Source organism: Ranitomeya imitator, chromosome 2, assembly GCF_032444005.1.
Source record: "Ranitomeya imitator isolate aRanImi1 chromosome 2, aRanImi1.pri, whole genome shotgun sequence".
Taxonomy (NCBI): Eukaryota; Metazoa; Chordata; class Amphibia; order Anura; family Dendrobatidae; genus Ranitomeya; species Ranitomeya imitator.
Genome location: NC_091283.1, coordinates 135,321,853 through 135,343,706, shown reverse-complemented (window position 1 = coordinate 135,343,706; position 21,854 = coordinate 135,321,853). Strand labels below are relative to the sequence as shown.

The following is a 21,854-nucleotide window of genomic DNA, read 5'->3' as shown; positions in this document are numbered from 1 at the left end:
CAAGTAGCCTATTTTACAAAAACTGCAGGTGAAAAAATGCAATAACATAAAAAAATGCATTAAAAAATGGACATCTGTTTGCGGTCCGCTATCACTCAGACGCATAGGGTAGAATGAATGTTTTCAGACATTCATTAACCCCTTAGTGACGGAGCCAAATTTTTTAAATCTGACCAGTGTTACTTTATGTGGTAATAACTCTGAAACACTTCAACATATCCCAGTGATTTTAGGATTGTTTTTTCATGACACATTATACTTTATGATAATGGTACATTTAGGTCGATATGTTTTCTGTTTACTTATAAAAAATATCAGAAATTTGATAAAAATGTTACAAAATTAGCAATTTTCAAACTTTGAAAGATTATCCCTTCAATCCAGATGGTCATGACACACAAAAACATTAATAAATAACATTTCCCAAATGTCTGCTTTACATCAGCATCATTTATAAAATGTTCTTTTATTTTGTTAGCATTTTAGGAGGTTTAAAAATGTAGCAGTAATTTGTCATTTTTTCAAGGAAATGTACAAAATTATTTTTTTTTAGGGACATATCCATGTTTGAAGTGCCTTTAGGGGTCCCATATATTGGGAAACCCCAAAAAGTTATACTATTTTAAAAACAGCACCCCCTGACATATTTAAAACTGCAGTCAGATAGTTTATTAACCCTTCGGGTGATTTTCAGGAATTAATAAAAAGTGGCATGACAGAAATGAAAATGTGTATTTTTACCACCTAAATTAAGCTAACTTCTGAACAGATTACTACAGCCGTCAGACTCTAAGGCCGCTATTTGGTCATTAACTGCCATTGCAAACATCAGGACCACACAATCATGATCTGAGGGCACCAATTGAAATAAATAGGAAGCCCCCACACTCTGTTAACCATTTATGTGATGTAGTCACTATTGACAGCAGTATCTAAGGGGTTAAACAGAGTTGGACGGTACAAACACTGATCGTGGCTGATGCAGCAAGTTGTCAGCTATAGTGTCCAGCCGACAGCTGCTGGATTGTCTCCTGTACGGGGAGGCTATTCTCTTATATCTCAGGTCAGTTAAAAGACGTATTGGCGGTCATTAAGGGGTTAAAATACAAATCTGTGGGACTCAGAGCAGGTCCTTTGCTGATTACGGATGCAAATGAGAAAGCTTCCAACTTGCTACTGCTTTACATCTGTGTCTCATGGATCTGTTACCTAGTGATAAACTTGGATAAAAGCATGCAACCTTCCAAAGGTTTTTTATTGGCTTGGAAGCAAGCACATCACTTCTGTGAAAAAAAAGGGAGGTTGGTGGCTCAATTAGGAGTTCTGCTATGGGACCCTATTATTTTTATGTATGCCCCTGGATCTACTTATGGAAAAGCATGGACATTAAAATAATTATATTGACAGGCAACTTTAAAAACCAAAGAGACAGAAGAGTCTTGGAGTACAAGCTCATGATATGAAATGCCCCTATGTCATTCCTAACATGTCATCAGTTTGCATCTCTTCCATCTTCTACCCGATTTTTTGACAGACAAAAAATTTAGGCTGCATTTTTTTTCTTTTAAAATCTATGGGAAGTACATCATAACGGTTGGTTATCCGTTATTTCATCTATTTAATGGATCCATTTTTAGGCACTGGGCATCACCCAGAACACTACAGGTGTACAGCTACAAGTCTAGTATAAATAGATACATACAATAAGGAACAAAATTGGATCCAAACAGATTTAAATCACAAACCCGTTTTTATTCTTAGATGGATCCATTTAAAATGGAAACTTTTGTTTTTGTTTTATATATTTTTCTATTTGTTTTTTTTTTTACATTTCCATTTTTTTTTCTGGATTACAAATAGAAGTGTGAATATATTCTGGCATTTCTTTCAATTGCTTGTAGATTTAAATAAATGTTATTTTCACAAGGGCTAAACGTAAACTTACATTTTAAAATAATAGAAAGTACCCCATAATTTATTATGCAAATTATGCCATTACATTAACGGATCCTTTAGACATCTGTTTGTTGTTTGTTTTTTTACATTAACCAAAACAATAGAAGAAAAGTTGTAAAACAATCAAAGTTTGCCTCGCCATATTCTATTTAATTCTTTTAGCTGTAGCACCTTTATCCAGCTCATGAATCCCTGCGGCAGCCTCAGACTGCAGGACTTACTTTAGACCTTTCATTGTTAACGCTTTATCTGCTTAGTCTTGGCGCTAATGGCTAAGCACTAGTGATGAGTGAGTGCACTTGTTGCTCGGGTTTTCCCGAGCACGCTCGGGTGACCTCCGAGTATTTATGACTGCTTGGAGATTTAGTTTTCATTGGGGCAGCTTAATGATTTACAGCTACTAGCCTGCTTGATTACATGGGGGGATTCCCTAGCAACCAGGCAACCCCCACATGTACTCAGCCTGTCTACTAGCTGTAAATCATTCAGCTGCCGGGATGAAAACTTAATCTCCGAGCAGTCATAAATACTCGGAGGTCACCCGAGCGTGCTCTGGAAAACCCGAGCAACGAGTCCACTTGCTCATCACTACTAAGCAACTGTGGGCCCACATCTCTAACAAAAAGATATTAAGGGGCTATAGTGTCTATGCTGATGCATATAAATGAAACATTCTTCTTGCACAGTAAAAGAATGCAAAATTACACATTAATAATGAAAAAACGGGTGTCCTACCCTGATTGTTAGTATGGATCCGATGGAAAATTCAAACACCAAGTAGTAGCAAAGCGGCATATTTTCTACATGTTTTGGAGTAATCCAACTTCTCCAGGAAAAGTCACAAGGTTTTCTAGCTTGTGTTTTTTCCTGAAGACGTTGGATTACTCCGAAAACGCGTAGGAAATAAACCGCATTACTGCAACTTCGTGTTTGTCAGATGAATACCAGCAGCGCAGGACACCCGTTTTTCCATTATTAATCTGCTATTACTCTGGCTGTTCCTACCTGAGGCATTGCAGCAGTTGAGATTCCATTTATCTATGCCAGTTTATCTACCAGGTGAGCAAAACTGCATAAGTAACCAATATGGTCTCCTGGATAAAACCCCATTGCGCCATTCTGTTCCCTAGCTACACTTCTACATTGTACACATCAACTACTTTTTTACCTTCTCAGAGTGGCAAGTGGCATTTCTGGCCATTTCAAGGTCCACTGATGCTGCCATTATTAAACATGACTTTTGGGCTACTAGCACTGTTTTGTCAGAAGGACAGGGCAAGGAAAGCTGTGAAAGAAAACATAAGTAATTAAATATTCATTATATAACTGCAGCGCCCCAGAGACCTGGTCGTTGCAGTAACGTTGCTCTGCCACTAAGGGGAGTGATGGTACGTCTGATGGCACTAAAGGAGTTCTACTGACCAGGTATCACCAGCACACATTACACTTCACACTCCGGCCACTAGGGGGAGCAAAAGGTTATATTTATTAGGCCACTCCTCACACTGGTAAAACTAGGGGTTGGATAGGAAGTTAGTCAGAAGCTGACTAGGTTGGATTCAGGCAACATCCCGTGGCAGGGGGTGTTGCAGGGAGAAGATTCAGGGGGGTCCCTGTCAGGCGTGGGGACCTGGCAGGTACCTAGCGACAAGAACAGAACATTACGGAACCGCGCCTGCACTACCCGCGGCAGTATCCTAAGAAAGAGACACGAAGCGAAGGATATTGTGGACAGTGAGAAATGAGATCAAGCACAAAGGAGAGCCAATAGGAGTCGTGCCCGGAGAACGGCAACATCCTACTGAGGCGCGTAGCCGATGCCCGCAACACCGAGGAAGTGACTGACTTTATGCCTTACTTCAAATACCACAGGACAGTTTATTATAGGTTGGCTGTCTACCTTACATCACCTAAGCAGACATAGGGGGCAACGCATGGAGAGGGGCGTCTCTAGGGTCCCGGAAGAGCTCCGAGCCTTCCCGTCAAACGGGTGCGTCCTAGCCATAACATACTGGGGGACGGAGAACTAGAAAGAACTGGAACGAATTAGAACGAACGAGAATAGAAGTTGTGAGGACTATCCCGAATGCTCAGCAGGGAAGCACTATAACACACAGGCGCTAGTGGTAGGCAACGATTTCCACCTGTAAAGGGAACTCTGGATGTGCCTTCGGTCCGGCCGGTCTCAGACAGCCCTGTTAACTGTGTTCTAGATTGCGGATCCTGAAGTCTTCAGTAAAGAGGTAAAGAGACTGCAACCCTGTGTCCTCGTTATTGTCTGCACCTCACACCACCACCATCCACCTTACTGGGAAGCCCTGGGGACATACTTCACCTGCGGGAAGGTATACCATCTAGCTGCCATCACATCACCTGAGTGGACCCCAAGCAGCGTCGGTCACCCTGACCGAACACCACAGGTGGCGTCACAAACCCTTGACAGACTCGTATCACCTTTTATTGGGCGCCCCTTAACAGGGTCACGGACCGGGTCCAGCCACCGTGACAACCCCAGAACTGAGACAGCAGAGGACCGGTACCGAGTAACCCGTGGCCCTGCGTCTGGGGGCGCTCCATAACCATATATTACCCTTTCTTTACTGTACCTTGTAAGAAAGAAGAAAGCAGTCTTTCATTATTAGTGGTGAGTCCTCAATACGTACAGCCAAGTTCCAGGCTAATTGCAGCCGTAAGATACATTTAGTCATAATAATAAAAAAAGATAAATATTAGCTGTAAGTACATAATTGACACAATCAAAGCTAAACTATTTTAGCAATTATATTGTATGTATGTATGTATATATATATATATATATATATATATATATATATATATATATATATATATATGTACACACACATACATATAGCACCAGTTGTAAGACGCATGACAATGCTGGTTTCTCATAATACAGAGACATTTTAACACTTAGGCCGGGGTCACACTAGCGTATTGCATCCGATGCGAGATCATCGGATGCGATATGCTAATGACACTCGGCTCCTGCTCGCAGCAGAGCCGGAGCCGAGTGTCATGCGTCTGTGCTCCGATTCTCTCCCACAGGGAGGATCGGAGCACAGCTGCGGAGGAGGCAGAGAAATGAATTTCTCCATCTCCTCCATTGCTGGGGTCCGCTTATAGCGCACATCACTCGGATGTTATCCGAGTGGTGTGCGCTGTCTCACTCGCACCCATAGGCTTATATGGGTGCGAGTGAGCCGAGAGTTTTCCTCGGTCCGAGACAATCTCAGCATGCTGCGATTGTCTCGGACCGAGGAAAATGGCCGACAAAAAGTCGGCTGGTGGGAGCAGCCCCATATGGTAACATTGGTCCGAGTGCAATGCGATTTTTTTTTATCGCATTGCACTCGGCCGTATTACGGTCTAGTGTGACCCCGGCCTTAGGCTGAAGGAGACACTCTTATGCATATATTTTTTATAAATGCATGTACTGTAGTATTGTAGTGAACGTATTATTAAAACACTAATTAAATACTGTTCTAGGTCAGCATATGGTTATCATCTACTACACACAAATTGCCAGAGGCAAATAAAGATCCCTACTAACCCCTTCACGCCGCAGGCCATTTTTATTTTTGCATTTCTGTTTTTTGCTCCTCTTCTTCCCAGAGCCATACCTTTTTTGTTTTTCCGTCAATATGGCCATATGGCCATGTGAGGGCTTGTTTTTGCGGGACAAGTTGTTCTTTTGAACAACACCATTGGTTTTTCCATATAGTGTACTCGAAAACAGAAAAAAAAAATCCAAATGGGGTGCAATTGCAAAAAAGTGCAATTCCACAATTGTTTTTGTTTTTTACCATGTTCACTAAATGCTAAAACTGATCATGATTCTCCAGGTCATTACGAGTTCGTGAGATAACAAGCATGCATTGGTTCTTTTTTTATTTAGGTGGTGAAAAAAAATCCAAAGTTTGTTAAAAAAAATTTTTTTCTTAAATTGCGTCATTTTCTGAGATTCGTAGCATCTCCATTTTTCACTATTTGGGGTTGCGTGAGGACTTATGTTTTGCACGCCGAGCTGACTTTTTTATTGATATGAAAGGATATGGATCCCCATTGGTTATTGGAAGGTGTCCTCCCCCTCAATGTCGAGGGAGGAGGTTTCCATTATAAAGATAAACCTATCATATGACAGGTTACTTTATTGCATATTAGTCTATGCGTGCTTATTGGGTAATACAAACACAGGCATGCATTGGCTGCGTGATTGGATGACTTCTGAAGATGACATACTGTAGGCTAGTCTGTTACGTTCACGCCCACACGGTTAGCGTGAGCGTGGATTGTGGTCCCACGGTGCTGTGGACTGAGGAGAGCCTGGAGGGGCATGACTAAGTGCCTCCCAAAGACTGACCACGGGTGCATGGTAACTGACGGTGCCGCGATCCAAGGAGAGCCCAGGGTGGCGTTACCAGGTGCTATACCAGGACTGACTTAGGTCACATTGCAGCTGAGCCCTCAATCAGGTATGAAGATGCTGGCAGACACGACTGCTATACAGGCAGGTGTAGGACCCAGTTAAGACAGGACGGACAGCAGCAGCTTCAGGGAGAACTGGGTATTACGCAAGGGGGTACTGGACCACAAGTGTGGACAGACAGGGGACCGCCAATGCGGACAGACAAAAAAAACGCAGATGCAGACAGACAGAACAGGACTATGTACACAAGGAGAAGACAGGGTCAGGTTCACACAGGATGCATACAATGATAGGTACAGACTAAACATGCAGCCAGGAAGTATGCACAGCCAGGAGAGGACAGAGAACTCACTGCACGGCCTGGAGTGGTGAGTACGTCTGTGTCCATGCATGGTGAGGGATGGAAAACCATGCAGGAATGTCGACATTAATGTTACATAGTCTTTAAAACATCTAGTTCTCATTTGGCTAGCTTATTCTAACCGCATGGTGAAACGTTGGGGAGCCTAATGACTGTTGAATTTTAAATGGCATATACTGGTGAAGTGCACAGTGTATAGTATATCCACGAATTGATAGGTGCAGCCTACTTTGATAAAAGACTAAATAGATAGGATTCATACGTAGTCCAATAGACAATGATTTGTGGAAAATTAACTTGATGAGATATTCACCTGCTGGCATATAGCCAGGATTTGGTGGATTAACCCCACTCAAAATGCAATGCAAAAAGGCAAGTAGCCTAATAGGTGCAGAAATGCTGTAGAAAAAATGTGAAACACCAAAATCCCTCCAAATACTCATCGTGGGAATATAGCCTAACCTAAAGATAATAGTGCAAATGTAAGGAAAGATTCAAACTTGTATTTGAGCCTCTGTTTGCAGGCTCTGTCGCTCTTTTTGTGTCTCTCAAGTGAGGATTCTGTTTCTTGTATAACTTCTGTTTGTATGATCCTACAACAAAACTGAAAAATGGAGCTCCAAACACTAGTGTGCATCTTGCTTACCAATTTTCCTGAACCAGTGGGCCTCCGTGATACATTGTTCATGCCTCTCCTTCCAGATCAAGGGATCTTCTAACTTCTTGTCAGCTGAAAGAGAAAGTTTAATCAAATGATATTCAATGTGAAAAAGATTTGTGATGTGCCATTACTTTGGTGATACTTGGGACACTATTCCTTGCCAAAGTCCTTCTGCATCTTCTCTAATCTGATCTGGGAAATGCTGTGATTTTTTTTTCTCACGTAGTATATAACACAGCCCACATAGTATATAACACAGTCCACATAGAAGTATACAGCACAGCCCACACAGCAGTATACAGCACAGCCCACAGAGTAGTATACAGCCCACAGCCCACATAGTAGTATACAGCCCACACAGTAGTATACAGCACATACAGCCCACACAGTAGTATACAGCACACACAGCCCACACAGTAGTATACAGCACACACAGCCCACACAGTAGTACAGGTCCTTCTCAAAAAATTAGCATATAGTGTTAAATTTCATTATTTACCATAATGTAATGATTACAATTAAACTTTCATATATTATAGATTCATTATCCACCAACTGAAATTTGTCAGGTCTTTTATTGTTTTAATACTGATGATTTTGGCATACAACTCCTGATAACCCAAAAAACCTGTCTCAATAAATTAGCATATTTCACCCATCCAATCAAATAAAAGTGTTTTTTAATAACAAACAAAAAAACCATCAAATAATAATGTTCAGTTATGCACTCAATACTTGGCCAGGAATCCTTTGGCAGAAATGACTGCTTCAATGCGGCGTGGCATGGAGGCAATCAGCCTGTGACACTGCTGAGATGTTATGGAGGCCCAGGATGCTTCAATAGCGGCCTTAAGCTCATCCAGAGTGTTGGGTCTTGCGTCTCTCAACTTTCTCTTCACAATATCCCACAGATTCTCTATGTGGTTCAGGTCAGGAGAGTTGGCAGGCCAATTGAGCACAGTAATACCATGGTCAGTAAACCATTTACCAGTGGTTTTGGCACTGTGAGCAGGTGCCAGGTCGTGCTGAAAAATGAAATCTTCATCTCCATAAAGCATTTCAGCCGATGGAAGCATGAAGTGCTCCAAAATCTCCTGATAGCTAGCTGCATTGACCCTGCCCTTGATGAAACACAGTGGACCAACACCAGCAGCTGACATGGCACCCCACACCATCACTGACTGTGGGTACTTGACACTGGACTTCAGGCATTTTGGCATTTCCTTCTCCCCAGTCTTCCTCCAGACTCTGGCACCTTGATTTCCGAATGACATGCAAAATTTGCTTTCATCAGAAAAAAGTACTTGGGACCACTTAGCAACAGTCCAGTGCTGCTTCTCTGTAGCCCAGGTCAGGCGCCTCTGCCGCTGTTTATGGTTCAAAAGTGGCTTTACCTGGGGAATGCGGCACCTGTAGCCCATTTCCTGCACACGCCTGTGCACGGTGGCTCTGGATGTTTCCACACCAGACTCAGTCCACTGCTTCCTCAGGTTCCCCAAGGTCTGGAATCGGTCCTTCTCCACAATCTTCCTCAGGGTCCGGTCTCCTCTTCTCGTTGTACAGCGTTTTCTGCCACATTGTTTCCTTCCAACAGACTTACCATTGAGGTGCCTTGATACAGCACTCTGGGAACAGCCTATTTGTTGAGAAATTTCTTTCTGGGTCTTACCCTCCTGCTTGAGGGTGTCAATGATGGCCTTCTTGACATCTGTCAGGTCGCTAGTCTTACCCATGATGGGGGTTTTGAGTAATGAACCAGGCAGGGAGTTTATAAAAGCCTCAGGTATCTTTTGCATGTGTTTAGAGTTAATTAGTTGATTCAGAAGATTAGGGTAATAGGTCGTTTAGAGAACCTTTTCTTGATATGCTAATTTATTGAGACAGGTTTTTTGGGTTATCAGGAGTTGTATGCCAAAATCATCAGTATTAAAACAATAAAAGACCTGACAAATTTCAGTTGGTGGATAATGAATCTATAATATATGAAAGTTTAATTGTAATCATTACATTATGGTAAATAATGAAATTTAACACTATATGCTAATTTTTTGAGAAGGACCTGTATACAGCACACACAGCCCACACAGTAGTATACAGCCCACACAGTAGTATACAGCACACAGCCCACATAGTAGTATACTGCACAGCCTCCCCCTTCCCGGAGAACAGCCCCACAGTCCAGTTAAAAATAAACAAAAAACACTCTCCTCGTGCCCGTGCTGCTCCCTGCTCCAACTCGGGGGCTGCCGCTACACTGCCTGGCACACAGTGAGTGCACGATGACCTCATCGCATACCAGCAGTGTCAGAAGCAGAGCGGGGAATGATGGGAGAGGGAGAGTCGCTGGCGGAGGGGGGAGTCGGCGCTGGTCCCGATGACAATGGCACAGTGTGCAGCAGCCCACTACTGGCACCGGCCCTTCTGGCATTTGCCAGAACTGCCCGATGGCCAGTACGGCCCTGGTCCCATTCTATAAATCGGATAGCACTGGTCTGAGCTATATGCTTGTGTGAGCGAGCTCTTCTACTATATAATTGTCTAAGGGTCACTTCCGTCATTCTGTCTGTCTGTCCTTCTGTCACGGATATTCATTGGTCGCGGCCCTGTTTGCGACTTCTTAGGTTTTGTGATTTGGTTTTAAACACAGAACACACTGTGATTGGTGTTTTGTGGTGTTTTTCCCAGAGGTTTCTATGTAGGACTTAAAAGTGCATGACACAAATATAATAAAATAAAAATTCACTGAAACTGCTTGTGAAAAACACTGAAAAAAAACACTAGAAATTCATGGTGTTCTTTTTCAGAAACATTAAAAAAAAAGATGATGTGTGAAAGATACCTAAATGCTGTATTTAGAAAACATTTACAACAGACATGGCTACCTAGTGCACTAGTGTCCACTGGCCTGTTCATGACATGCACCCTCTTTTCATGTCACACTTATTCTGCTCCCCAAAAATGTTTGTTGATGTTAAGACTGTAGGGAGGAGAGCCAAACTTGCGGCCTCTCTTGCGTGTCTGGGCTGGAACTGTCGGGACTGTCACCAGTGTTTCAGGAGGAAGAAATTTTGGACCGGAGCAGTTCAGGACACCTGACTGATGGGGCGGGTCCGAGCTAAATAGCTGTCTGAGCGGGAAGACGGGACATTTGGCGGGGAACGAGCCTGTGAGTAGTGAGACGGATGACTCCCTCTTGACGGACCCATGCCAGCTAGCTGTCCCTGTATCCCTGGCTAGCAATACTGCCGACATACTATCCCCAGCCCAGATAGACATCTGCACCGGGTAGTGACCAGGATAGAGTGCGTACCTTGGCTCTGCTCACCGCCGTGGAGGCACTGCTTAGTCCCATCCTGGTCCCGATGACAATGGCACAGTGTGCAGCAGCCCACTACTGGCACCGGCCCTTCTGGCATTTGCCAGAACTGCCCGATGGCCAGTACGGCCCTGGTCCCATTCTATAAATCGGATAGCACTCGTCTGAGCTATATGCTTGTGTAAGCGAGCTCTTCTACTATATAATTGTCTAAGGGTCACTTCCGTCATTCTGTCTGTCTGTCCTTCTGTCACGGATATTCATTGGTCGCGGCCTCTGTCTGTCATGGAATCCAAGTCGCTGATTGGTCTCGCCAGCTGCCTGTCATGGCTGCTGCAACCAATCAGCGATGGCCAGTCCGATTAGTCCCTCCCTACTCCCCTGCAGTCAGTGCCCGGCGCCCCTGCTCCATACTCCCCACAGTCAGTGCCTGCTCCATACTCCCCACAGTCAGTGCCTGCTCCATACTCCCCGCAGTCAGCACCCGCTCCATACTCCCCTCCAGTCACCACTCACACAGGGTTAATGCCAGCGGTAACGGACTGCGTTATGCCGCGGGTAACTCACTCCGTCACCGCCGCCATTAACCCTGTGTGACCACGTTTTTACTATTGATGCTGCCTATGCAGCATCAATAGTAAAAAGATCTAATGTTAAAAATAATTTTTAAAAAAACCTGCTATTCTCACCTTCCGTAGTCCGACGATGCGCTCCGCCAGCTTCCGGTCCCAGAGATGCATTGCGAAATTACCCAGAAGACTTAGCAATGCATCCTGGGAACGCAAGATGGCGGCAACCGCGCGCATCGCCAGAGGTCCGCTGGATCTATGCTGGATCCCGCCGGGTGAGTATATAACTATTTTTAATTTTAATTATTTTTTTTAACAGGGATATGGTGCCCACACTGCTAAATACTACACGGGCTGTGTTAGATACCGCATGGCTGCTATATACTACCTGGCCAGTGTTAGATACTATGTGGGCTGTGTTCTATACTGCGTAGGCTGTGCTATATATTACATGGCCAGTGTTATATACTGCGTGGGCTGCGTTTTATATACCACATGGCTGCTATATACTACGTGGGCAGTGTTATATACTACGTGGCTGTGTTCTATCCTGCGTGCTATATACCACGTGGCCACTGTTAGATACTATGTGGGCTGTGTTATATATTACGTGGCCAGTTTTACATACTACGTGGGCTGTGTTATATACTGCGTGGCTGCTATATACTGCGTGGCTGCTATATACTGTATGGCTGCTATATACTACGTGGCTGCTATATACTGTGTGGGCTGTGTTATATACTACTTGGGCTGTGTTATTTACTGTGTGGCCTATATTAACGCATTGGGTATTCTACAATATGTATGTATGTATATAGCAGCCACATGGTATATACCACAGGCCACGTAGTACTCCTATATACTACGTGGCCTGTGCTATATACTATGTGGCTGCTATATACATAGATACATATTCTAGAATACCCGATGCGTTAGAATCGGGCCACCATCTAGTATACAATAAATAGCCTTTATGCACTGAATACATAGCACTGCATGGTCAAAAATTGTAAGGATGGATTTGGACATAACCTTTTGCATTTCCTTTCATATTGTTCCCTTGGCATTTTCACATTGTTTTTAGAAGAAAAAAAAACAAACAAAATACTGCATCCAGAAGCCTTTATAAGCTATGTAAAAGTTTTCGTGCAAAGCGGCCCTGTTTGCAACTTCTTAGGTTTTGTGATTTGGTTTTAAACACAGAACACACTGTGATTGGTGTTTTGTGGTGTTTTTCCCAGAGGTTTCTATGTAGGACTTAAAAGTGCATGACACAAATATAATAAAATAAAAATTCACTGAAACTGCTTGTGAAAAACACTGAAAAAAAACACTAGAAATTCATGGTGTTCTTTTTCAGAAACATTAAAAAAAAGATGATGTGTGAAAGATACCTAAATGCTGTATTTAGAAAACATTTAGAACAGACATGGCTACCTAGTGCACTAGTGTCCACTGGCCTGTTCATGACATGCACCCTCTTTTCATGTCACACTTATTCTGCTCCCCAAAAATGTTTGTTGATGTTAAGACTGTAGGGAGGAGAGCCAAACTTGCGGCCTCTCTTGCGTGTCTGGGCTGGAACTGTCGGGACTGTCACCAGTGTTTCAGGAGGAAGAAATTTTGGACCGGAGCAGTTCAGGACACCTGACTGATGGGGCGGGTCCGAGCTAAATAGCTGTCTGAGCGGGAAGACGGGACATTTGGCGGGGAACGAGCCTGTGAGTAGTGAGACGGATGACTCCCTCTTGACGGACCCATGCCAGCTAGCTGTCCCTGTATCCCTGGCTAGCAATACTGCCGACATACTATCCCCAGCCCAGATAGACATCTGCACCGGGTAGTGACCAGGATAGAGTGCGTACCTTGGCTCTGCTCACCGCCGTGGAGGCACTGCTTAGTCCCATCCTGGTCCCGATGACAATGGCACAGTGTGCAGCAGCCCACTACTGGCACCGGCCCTTCTGGCATTTGCCAGAACTGCCCGATGGCCAGTACGGCCCTGGTCCCATTCTATAAATCGGATAGCACTCGTCTGAGCTATATGCTTGTGTAAGCGAGCTCTTCTACTATATAATTGTCTAAGGGTCACTTCCGTCATTCTGTCTGTCTGTCCTTCTGTCACGGATATTCATTGGTCGCGGCCTCTGTCTGTCATGGAATCCAAGTCGCTGATTGGTCTCGCCAGCTGCCTGTCATGGCTGCTGCAACCAATCAGCGATGGCCAGTCCGATTAGTCCCTCCCTACTCCCCTGCAGTCAGTGCCCGGCGCCCCTGCTCCATACTCCCCACAGTCAGTGCCTGCTCCATACTCCCCACAGTCAGTGCCTGCTCCATACTCCCCGCAGTCAGCACCCGCTCCATACTCCCCTCCAGTCACCACTCACACAGGGTTAATGCCAGCGGTAACGGACTGCGTTATGCCGCGGGTAACTCACTCCGTCACCGCCGCCATTAACCCTGTGTGACCACGTTTTTACTATTGATGCTGCCTATGCAGCATCAATAGTAAAAAGATCTAATGTTAAAAATAATTTTTAAAAAAACCTGCTATTCTCACCTTCCGTAGTCCGACGATGCGCTCCGCCAGCTTCCGGTCCCAGAGATGCATTGCGAAATTACCCAGAAGACTTAGCAATGCATCCTGGGAACGCAAGATGGCGGCAACCGCGCGCATCGCCAGAGGTCCGCTGGATCTATGCTGGATCCCGCCGGGTGAGTATATAACTATTTTTAATTTTAATTATTTTTTTTAACAGGGATATGGTGCCCACACTGCTAAATACTACACGGGCTGTGTTAGATACCGCATGGCTGCTATATACTACCTGGCCAGTGTTAGATACTATGTGGGCTGTGTTCTATACTGCGTAGGCTGTGCTATATATTACATGGCCAGTGTTATATACTGCGTGGGCTGCGTTTTATATACCACATGGCTGCTATATACTACGTGGGCAGTGTTATATACTACGTGGCTGTGTTCTATCCTGCGTGCTATATACCACGTGGCCACTGTTAGATACTATGTGGGCTGTGTTATATATTACGTGGCCAGTTTTACATACTACGTGGGCTGTGTTATATACTGCGTGGCTGCTATATACTGCGTGGCTGCTATATACTGTATGGCTGCTATATACTACGTGGCTGCTATATACTGTGTGGGCTGTGTTATATACTACTTGGGCTGTGTTATTTACTGTGTGGCCTATATTAACGCATTGGGTATTCTACAATATGTATGTATGTATATAGCAGCCACATGGTATATACCACAGGCCACGTAGTACTCCTATATACTACGTGGCCTGTGCTATATACTATGTGGCTGCTATATACATAGATACATATTCTAGAATACCCGATGCGTTAGAATCGGGCCACCATCTAGTATACAATAAATAGCCTTTATGCACTGAATACATAGCACTGCATGGTCAAAAATTGTAAGGATGGATTTGGACATAACCTTTTGCATTTCCTTTCATATTGTTCCCTTGGCATTTTCACATTGTTTTTAGAAGAAAAAAAAACAAACAAAATACTGCATCCAGAAGCCTTTATAAGCTATGTAAAAGTTTTCGTGCAAAGCGGCCCTGTTTGCAACTTCTTAGGTTTTGTGATTTGGTTTTAAACACAGAACACACTGTGATTGGTGTTTTGTGGTGTTTTTCCCAGAGGTTTCTATGTAGGACTTAAAAGTGCATGACACAAATATAATAAAATAAAAATTCACTGAAACTGCTTGTGAAAAACACTGAAAAAAAACACTAGAAATTCATGGTGTTCTTTTTCAGAAACATTAAAAAAAAGATGATGTGTGAAAGATACCTAAATGCTGTATTTAGAAAACATTTAGAACAGACATGGCTACCTAGTGCACTAGTGTCCACTGGCCTGTTCATGACATGCACCCTCTTTTCATGTCACACTTATTCTGCTCCCCAAAAATGTTTGTTGATGTTAAGACTGTAGGGAGGAGAGCCAAACTTGCGGCCTCTCTTGCGTGTCTGGGCTGGAACTGTTGGGACTGTCACCAGTGTTTCAGGAGGAAGAAATTTTGGACCGGAGCAGTTCAGAACACCTGACTGATGGGGCGGGTCCGAGCTAAATAGCTGTCTGAGCGGGAAGACGGGACATTTGGCGGGGAACGAGCCTGTGAGTAGTGAGACGGATGACTCCCTCTTGACGGACCCATGCCAGCTAGCTGTCCCTGTATCCCTGGCTAGCAATACTGCCGACATACTATCCCCAGCCCAGATAGACATCTGCACCGGGTAGTGACCAGGATAGAGTGCGTACCTTGGCTCTGCTCACCGCCGTGGAGGCACTGCTTAGTCCCATCCTTGTCGTGCCTGCTAAGGACCGGCCCGTGCCTGTGGCTGTATCCGCTGGACTCTGTGCTTCAGCTGCGGCCTTGTCTACTGAACTCTCCACTTCTTCCACTGTGCCGCTGACCATCATCTCTACCCCACCATGTGCCCGGATTAGGAGATCACGTGCCAAAGAACCCGGAGGATTAGTCGACACCAGGAGACAGTGCATCGCCCTTCTGCGGGATTCGGATCGGAGACATCTCGCGCCGCAGAAGGATCTTCCAGCCGGCTGATAAGTTAACCTGTTACTTCTGCATTTGACTTTCTCTCATCCTCAAGTTCACATCCTTTACCCCCCTGCGTGTACCATTACTGTCTATATATATAAGGAACCTGTTAACCTTTGCTCTGCCTCCTGTGTGTCACTGCAACCTACGCACCTGCTAGCATCCTACAAGACCACAGAAAAAAGTACTAAGTTAAAAGCTGGGCACTATTTACTTTTTGATGATTTACTTTGAAGGTGCTGTAATGTAATGTGTAGGGTTGGTGCAAACCTATACGCACATCCTGTTCCATCAGCCACGACGGCGGTCTCTAGACGGGAGAGGGAGCACCATTGTTTTATTTTAGTTAATTTCGGAATATCAAATTTACCTGTTTTTAAATAAGAAATCAACTTCTTAGCAATCCTAAAGACGACAAAATAAACAATGAAATATGAGTTCGCAACAGCTTGGAAATAATCCCAACAAAAATATAATGGAGACATAGTTATTGTCAAGTTCACTGCACACTCCAGTGGTGATGATGCATGTAAAATATGTTTTATTGTAGTAGAAGAGATCTCGCAGGATTCGAAAGCAGCAATGCAACATTTCAATGCTTTAAGATGACTTTATAGCAGATGTTTCGACTTTCCCGCTTTTTTTGTCATGTTTTCACTATAAAGAATACAAAGTTGTCAAAATATGGTCTGTAGTTGAATCATGGATATAGAGTACAGCTAAACAAACAAATAATATTAGAATTCCAATTTACATTTTATAGAAATACAGTAAACAATCATTTGATGATAAGCACAAGGTCAGATGCTGTCAGCAGGTGTGACTCCCTTATTTAGGCCGGTTTCACACGTCCAGATAATTCCAGTATGGGAAAAAATCGGTACCGGAATTATCTGTGTCCGTGTGCCCCTACGTTTTTGTGGCACATCACTGTGGCACACGTGTGCCGCCCGTGTGCCCACTGGGTACCACACGCACCGTGCTGGGTACCACACGTACCAGCATCTGGTGCTGAAGCCGCGATTCATATGTTCCCTGCAGCAGCGTTTGCTGCAGAGAAGATATGAATAATAGTGTTTAAAATAAAGATCTATGTGCCCCCCGCCCTCCCACCCCCTGTGCGTTCCCCCGCTGTTCTGAAAATACTCACCCAGCTCCCTCGTTGGCTGTCGCTGCTTCCTGTTCTGGCCGCATCTTCTCCTGTATGCGGTCACGTGGGGCCGCCGATTACAGTAATGAATATGCGGCTCCACCCCTATGGGAGGTGGAGCCGCATATTTATTACTGTAAATGAGCGGCCCCACGTGACCGCATACAGGAGAAGATGCAGGGGGCACATAGATCTTTATTTTAAACATTATTATTCATCTCTTCTCTGCAGCAAACGATGCTGCAGGGAAGATATCAATCGCGGCTTCAGCACCAGTGGGGGGGACAGCGCTTAATGTAGCGCTGTCTCCTGCACGGCACACGGACTGCACACGGACAACGTCCGTGTGCGGTACGTGTTTTACACGGACCCATTGACTTTAATGGGTCCGTGTAATACGTGCGCTCCCACGAACACTGACATGTCTCCGTGTTTGGCACACAGAGACACGGTCCGCAAAAAATTAATGACATCTGCACAGATGCATTGATTTTTATGTGTCTACGTGTGTCAGTGTCTCCGGTACGTGAGGAAACTGGCACCTCACATACCGGAGACACTGACGTGTGAAACCGGCCTTAGACACAGTGTAGGAAATAGCAGTCTGGCACCATTGTTGTATGAGGAGTTGAGAATGATAATACATGCTAGAGCATGATTGTTGATAGCATTTCTATTCCTGTATAGATGTAAATTGGACTTATAATATTATTTGTTTAGCTCAACTCTATATCCATGATTCTGCTACAGACCATATTTTGACAATTGTGATTTTCTTTTTAGCGACAACGTGACAAAGACCCGGGAAAGTCGAAACATCGTCTATAAAGTCGTCTTAAAGCATTGAAATATTACATTGCTCCTTTTCAATCCTGTAAAATCTCTTCTACCGCCACAATAAAACATGTTATGTGCATCACCTCCTGAGTGTGCAGTGAACTTGATTATTTGTATGATAAAGACTCCACCCTTGTGTACTTGTAACTCCATCCACAAAGGAACCAAATTCGCTCTGAATTATCTCTGTTTGATAGAATCATTTTCATCAGTCTTAGGTCACGATCACACATTCAGCATTTGGCCAGCATTTTTAAGCCAAAACCAGGAGTGGGTGATAAATACAGAAGTGGTGACGTGTTTCTATTATACTTTTCCTCTGACTGTTCCACTCATGGTTTTGGCTTATAAATACTGATGTAAAATACTGACCGAATACTCAATGTGTGAATGGGGCCACAGTGTCAAATTCAACGTCTGCTTCATTTTTAATTTCAATACATGTTTACATTGTAAGGATAGATAACATGATTTAGTGATGAAAAAACTTTCCAGAGTGTATGGATTAATGGAAGTTGGATTTACGTAATATACTAGTATATTAAAATAAGTGAACAAGGTAATCATGACTCTTCTTACTCTTGGTCATCGCCAATGAATCCATCCAGTGTCAAACGAACCAAACATCTGCAAAAAAAATGTTGTCTATATTGATAATTGAAACTATATAAGACAGTATGACAAGAGGCATAAAGACTCAAAGCTATTGAATGAAATACACTGTGCAGTTTATTTTGTGCCTATACGTATAAGGCCTGTTTGGACATAGAGATGTGAAGTAATACAAAACAGTCCCCGACTCAGGACTCCCCAAAGCGCCAGTCTTTAAAAACCTTGTCTCTCTCACTGGAGGACAAGTTGGCTCTTTAGAGGTTTCAAACTTCTGTGATTTACAAAATCTTTGATTCCCATATACTGTACACTTATAAGGCATATAAACAGGGGGTGTGCAAACTGCACAACACCAGATTTTCTTTCACAGTCTCTACAAAAATGGAACAACCTATTTTAATTGTAGATCTTGAATTTATGTACCATGTAAGTGTTGATGCATGGCACCTTAAACGTGCCGTCCAGTTGACTTCAACCAGGATGAACTGAAATGTTACAGGGTATATACGCTAGATTGCTTGATAGGGCGTTGATCCAGGGAACTATTCTGATTGCCGTATGTGGAGTCGGGAAGGAATTTTTTTCCCCAATGTGGAGCTTACTCTTTGCCACATGGGTTTTTTTTTGCCTTCCTCTGGATCAACATGTTAAAGCATGTTAGGTTAGGCTATGGGTTGAACTAGATGAACTTATAGTCTTCCTTCAACCTTAATAACTATGTAACTATGTAACTATGAAATAGTTGCAGCACATGGGCAAGTATTGGATCTATTTCTGGGGAAAAAAAACATACTTGGTATCTGTTTCGATCTATGTGTTTATTGTTATGCTGTAATGTCTATTGTATGTACAAGTCCCCTCTAAAATGTAATGTTCTGTGGAATATGTTGGCGCTATAGAAATAAAATTATCATTATTATACTTATTTCTGGTCATGGTGGAAATCCACAATCCAGTTATTTTGGGTATTACAGGCACAGTTTTTTATTACAGTAATCCTAGAGCCATAGCTGCTTCATTTCTCAGTCGAAGTAACCATATGAGGACCCATTCTTTGCTTCAGCAGTGTATTATGGTGCCATATTGGAATACATATAATTTGTTTACATTCTTAATTTTTTTTTAATTTTTATCAGTGGGACTTGAACTTCACTGAGCTTGATACCTCGTATAACACACTCGCAGATATCTTACTATTCAACTCAGTGTGTCAGCGTCAGATGAAGGCACGGCTCCGAAATGCGCGTAGGGGCTGTGGCACCATTACTGTCTGCAGGTAAACTACTATCATCTTTTGCAGCATTATCGTTTTTTATTTTAGCGCCTCTTTTTTATTCTTTCAATTGTGGTAGCCCTATACACTTTACAAGTAATTTAGTATAAACGGGCCCACTTTTGATCATGACATCTTTGTGTCACCATGCTGCTACAATGTCATTATTTTCTGCTAGGTTGTGGTGCCACACATAATCTCTTGGCTTTCTACTGAGTGTATTGGGCCACTTGCGGTTTTTATTGTATTTTTATTATTGTTGCAATTTAATAAAGATTCTTTGTTAAACTGTAGCTCTGTGTGCGCCCTTTTTTATGTGTTCTGATCCTTTATGGCGCGGAACTTTAGTATTCAGTTGTCCTGTACTCCAATACCCATGTACAGTATGTATTACTTTATAATTGATTGACACATCATACAGGCTATGTGGCATTGCTCTTTAGGGGTTTATTTTTGTTTCAGGTATTGTTTCAAGTTGGCAGACAGCCTGCAGGCCACTGGTTGGGGGCTCCTGGTGTACAGTATATCATAATATATTAGTGTTCAACTTATATTGTACAGAAAACCCAAAACTTTTTAAAGAAAGTGTTTCCGATTAATTATTTTTCTTATGGAGAAAATGCTAATTTTTTTTTTTATTAAAGTGCTTCCACCATTTATTACACTTAGGTGATATTTATAATTATGCCCTTAACCCCTTCATGACTGGAGGTATTTTCGTTTTTGTTTTTTGCTCCCCTTCTTCCCATAGCCATAACTTTTCTATTTTTCCATCAATATGGCCATGTTAGGGCTTATTTTTTGAGAGACGAGTTGCACTTTTAAATGACACCATTGTTTTTACCATGTTGTGTACTAGAAAATGGGGAAAAAAATTCAAAGTGTGGTGGCATTGCAAAAAAGTGGAATTCCACAATTGTTTTTTGTGTTTGCTTTTTTACTAGGTTCACTAAATGCTAAAACTGATCTGCCATTATGAGTCTCCAGGTCATTCTCCAGCTGACATGTGCTGGAAAAGATGTGGGCTCACTGCTGGAGCCCACATCAATGGGAGGATGTCCGACATCGGCGTATTATATGGTGATACAGGCAAGGTGAACTGTGTTTTGACATAATGTGATGTGATCTGCTGCCAGATTACTAAAACCTTGTTTTTAATGTATGCTTTTTGTTACCACCTATCCACTGCTAGGTCCTGGTGTTTGTGAATGAGTGACCTGTTTCTTATTGAAATAGGCTTCATTTCAAATTCTCTGGGAATGACGGTGATAGCCGAGTACAGGCCTTGACTACCTCGATCATTGCTATAAACCTTACATGAAGTGGAAATGCGCACATGCAGCTCCTGCACCTTTCCAACTTGGGACACAAGTCTCATTTTTTACACTTTGCTACAATTTTGTTGGTCAAGTAGGAAGGTATCTGCACAGAAACAAACAGCTATCTAATGTGTGGAATCAGAATTTGGTTCCCAGGATTTCTGGAAGTATGAATTACACAAACTAAAGTTTATTGAGCTTAACTGTACTTAAATCTGGATTTTACATTTTGATCCGCACTAACCTATAAGAAGGAGTGGCAAAATGCATATTGGTTAACTGCTCAAACAAAAAGTCTATGCATGATGTATAACCTCAGGGCAAAGCTTACCTGAGCGAAGTAAATACTTGTTCTGTGTCTTGGGAATGTTCAATCACACGCTCCAGAGCCTTAATGGCCACTGTCTTATCATTGGCCTATGGATGAAGGCGAGGATTCTTTATTACATATGATTTTTCATCTTATTTGAGTATCCCAGCATGCACTGGGGATTCTCAAACGAAGCATCATCATAAAGGAAGTAGGTAAAAAAAATAATAAAGCAGTTGAGAGCAGAGAGGGAATGTAAGGGACTTTTTAATTAAAGAATATTAGAGGAGCAATTAGATTATTACAATAGCCATTTAGGATCAAAACTATATATGTACATTCAGTAGCGTAGCTACCAGGGGGGCAGAGGGGGCCATCATCCCGGGCCCGGTGCTCAGAAGGAACCCACCCGGAGCTACGCTACTGTAACTGTATCG

The 21,854-nt window shown here is 43.1% G+C and overlaps 1 protein-coding gene across 1 annotated transcript in view; it reads right to left on the bottom strand.

The window, feature by feature from the left end:
- The window catches only part of TEX11 (testis expressed 11), a 222,369-nt gene that overhangs the window by 58,501 nt on the left and 142,014 nt on the right, over positions 1-21,854 (bottom strand). The window contains exons 17-22 of the mRNA XM_069754504.1: positions 21,439-21,524; positions 18,483-18,530; positions 16,131-16,321; positions 7,411-7,548; positions 4,563-4,633; positions 3,125-3,241 (exon numbers count right to left, since the gene is read on the bottom strand). Coding sequence (XP_069610605.1) covers positions 3,125-3,241; positions 4,563-4,633; positions 7,411-7,548; positions 16,131-16,321; positions 18,483-18,530; positions 21,439-21,524 — 651 coding nt within the window. The remainder of the gene's footprint in view (positions 1-3,124; positions 3,242-4,562; positions 4,634-7,410; positions 7,549-16,130; positions 16,322-18,482; positions 18,531-21,438; positions 21,525-21,854) is intronic.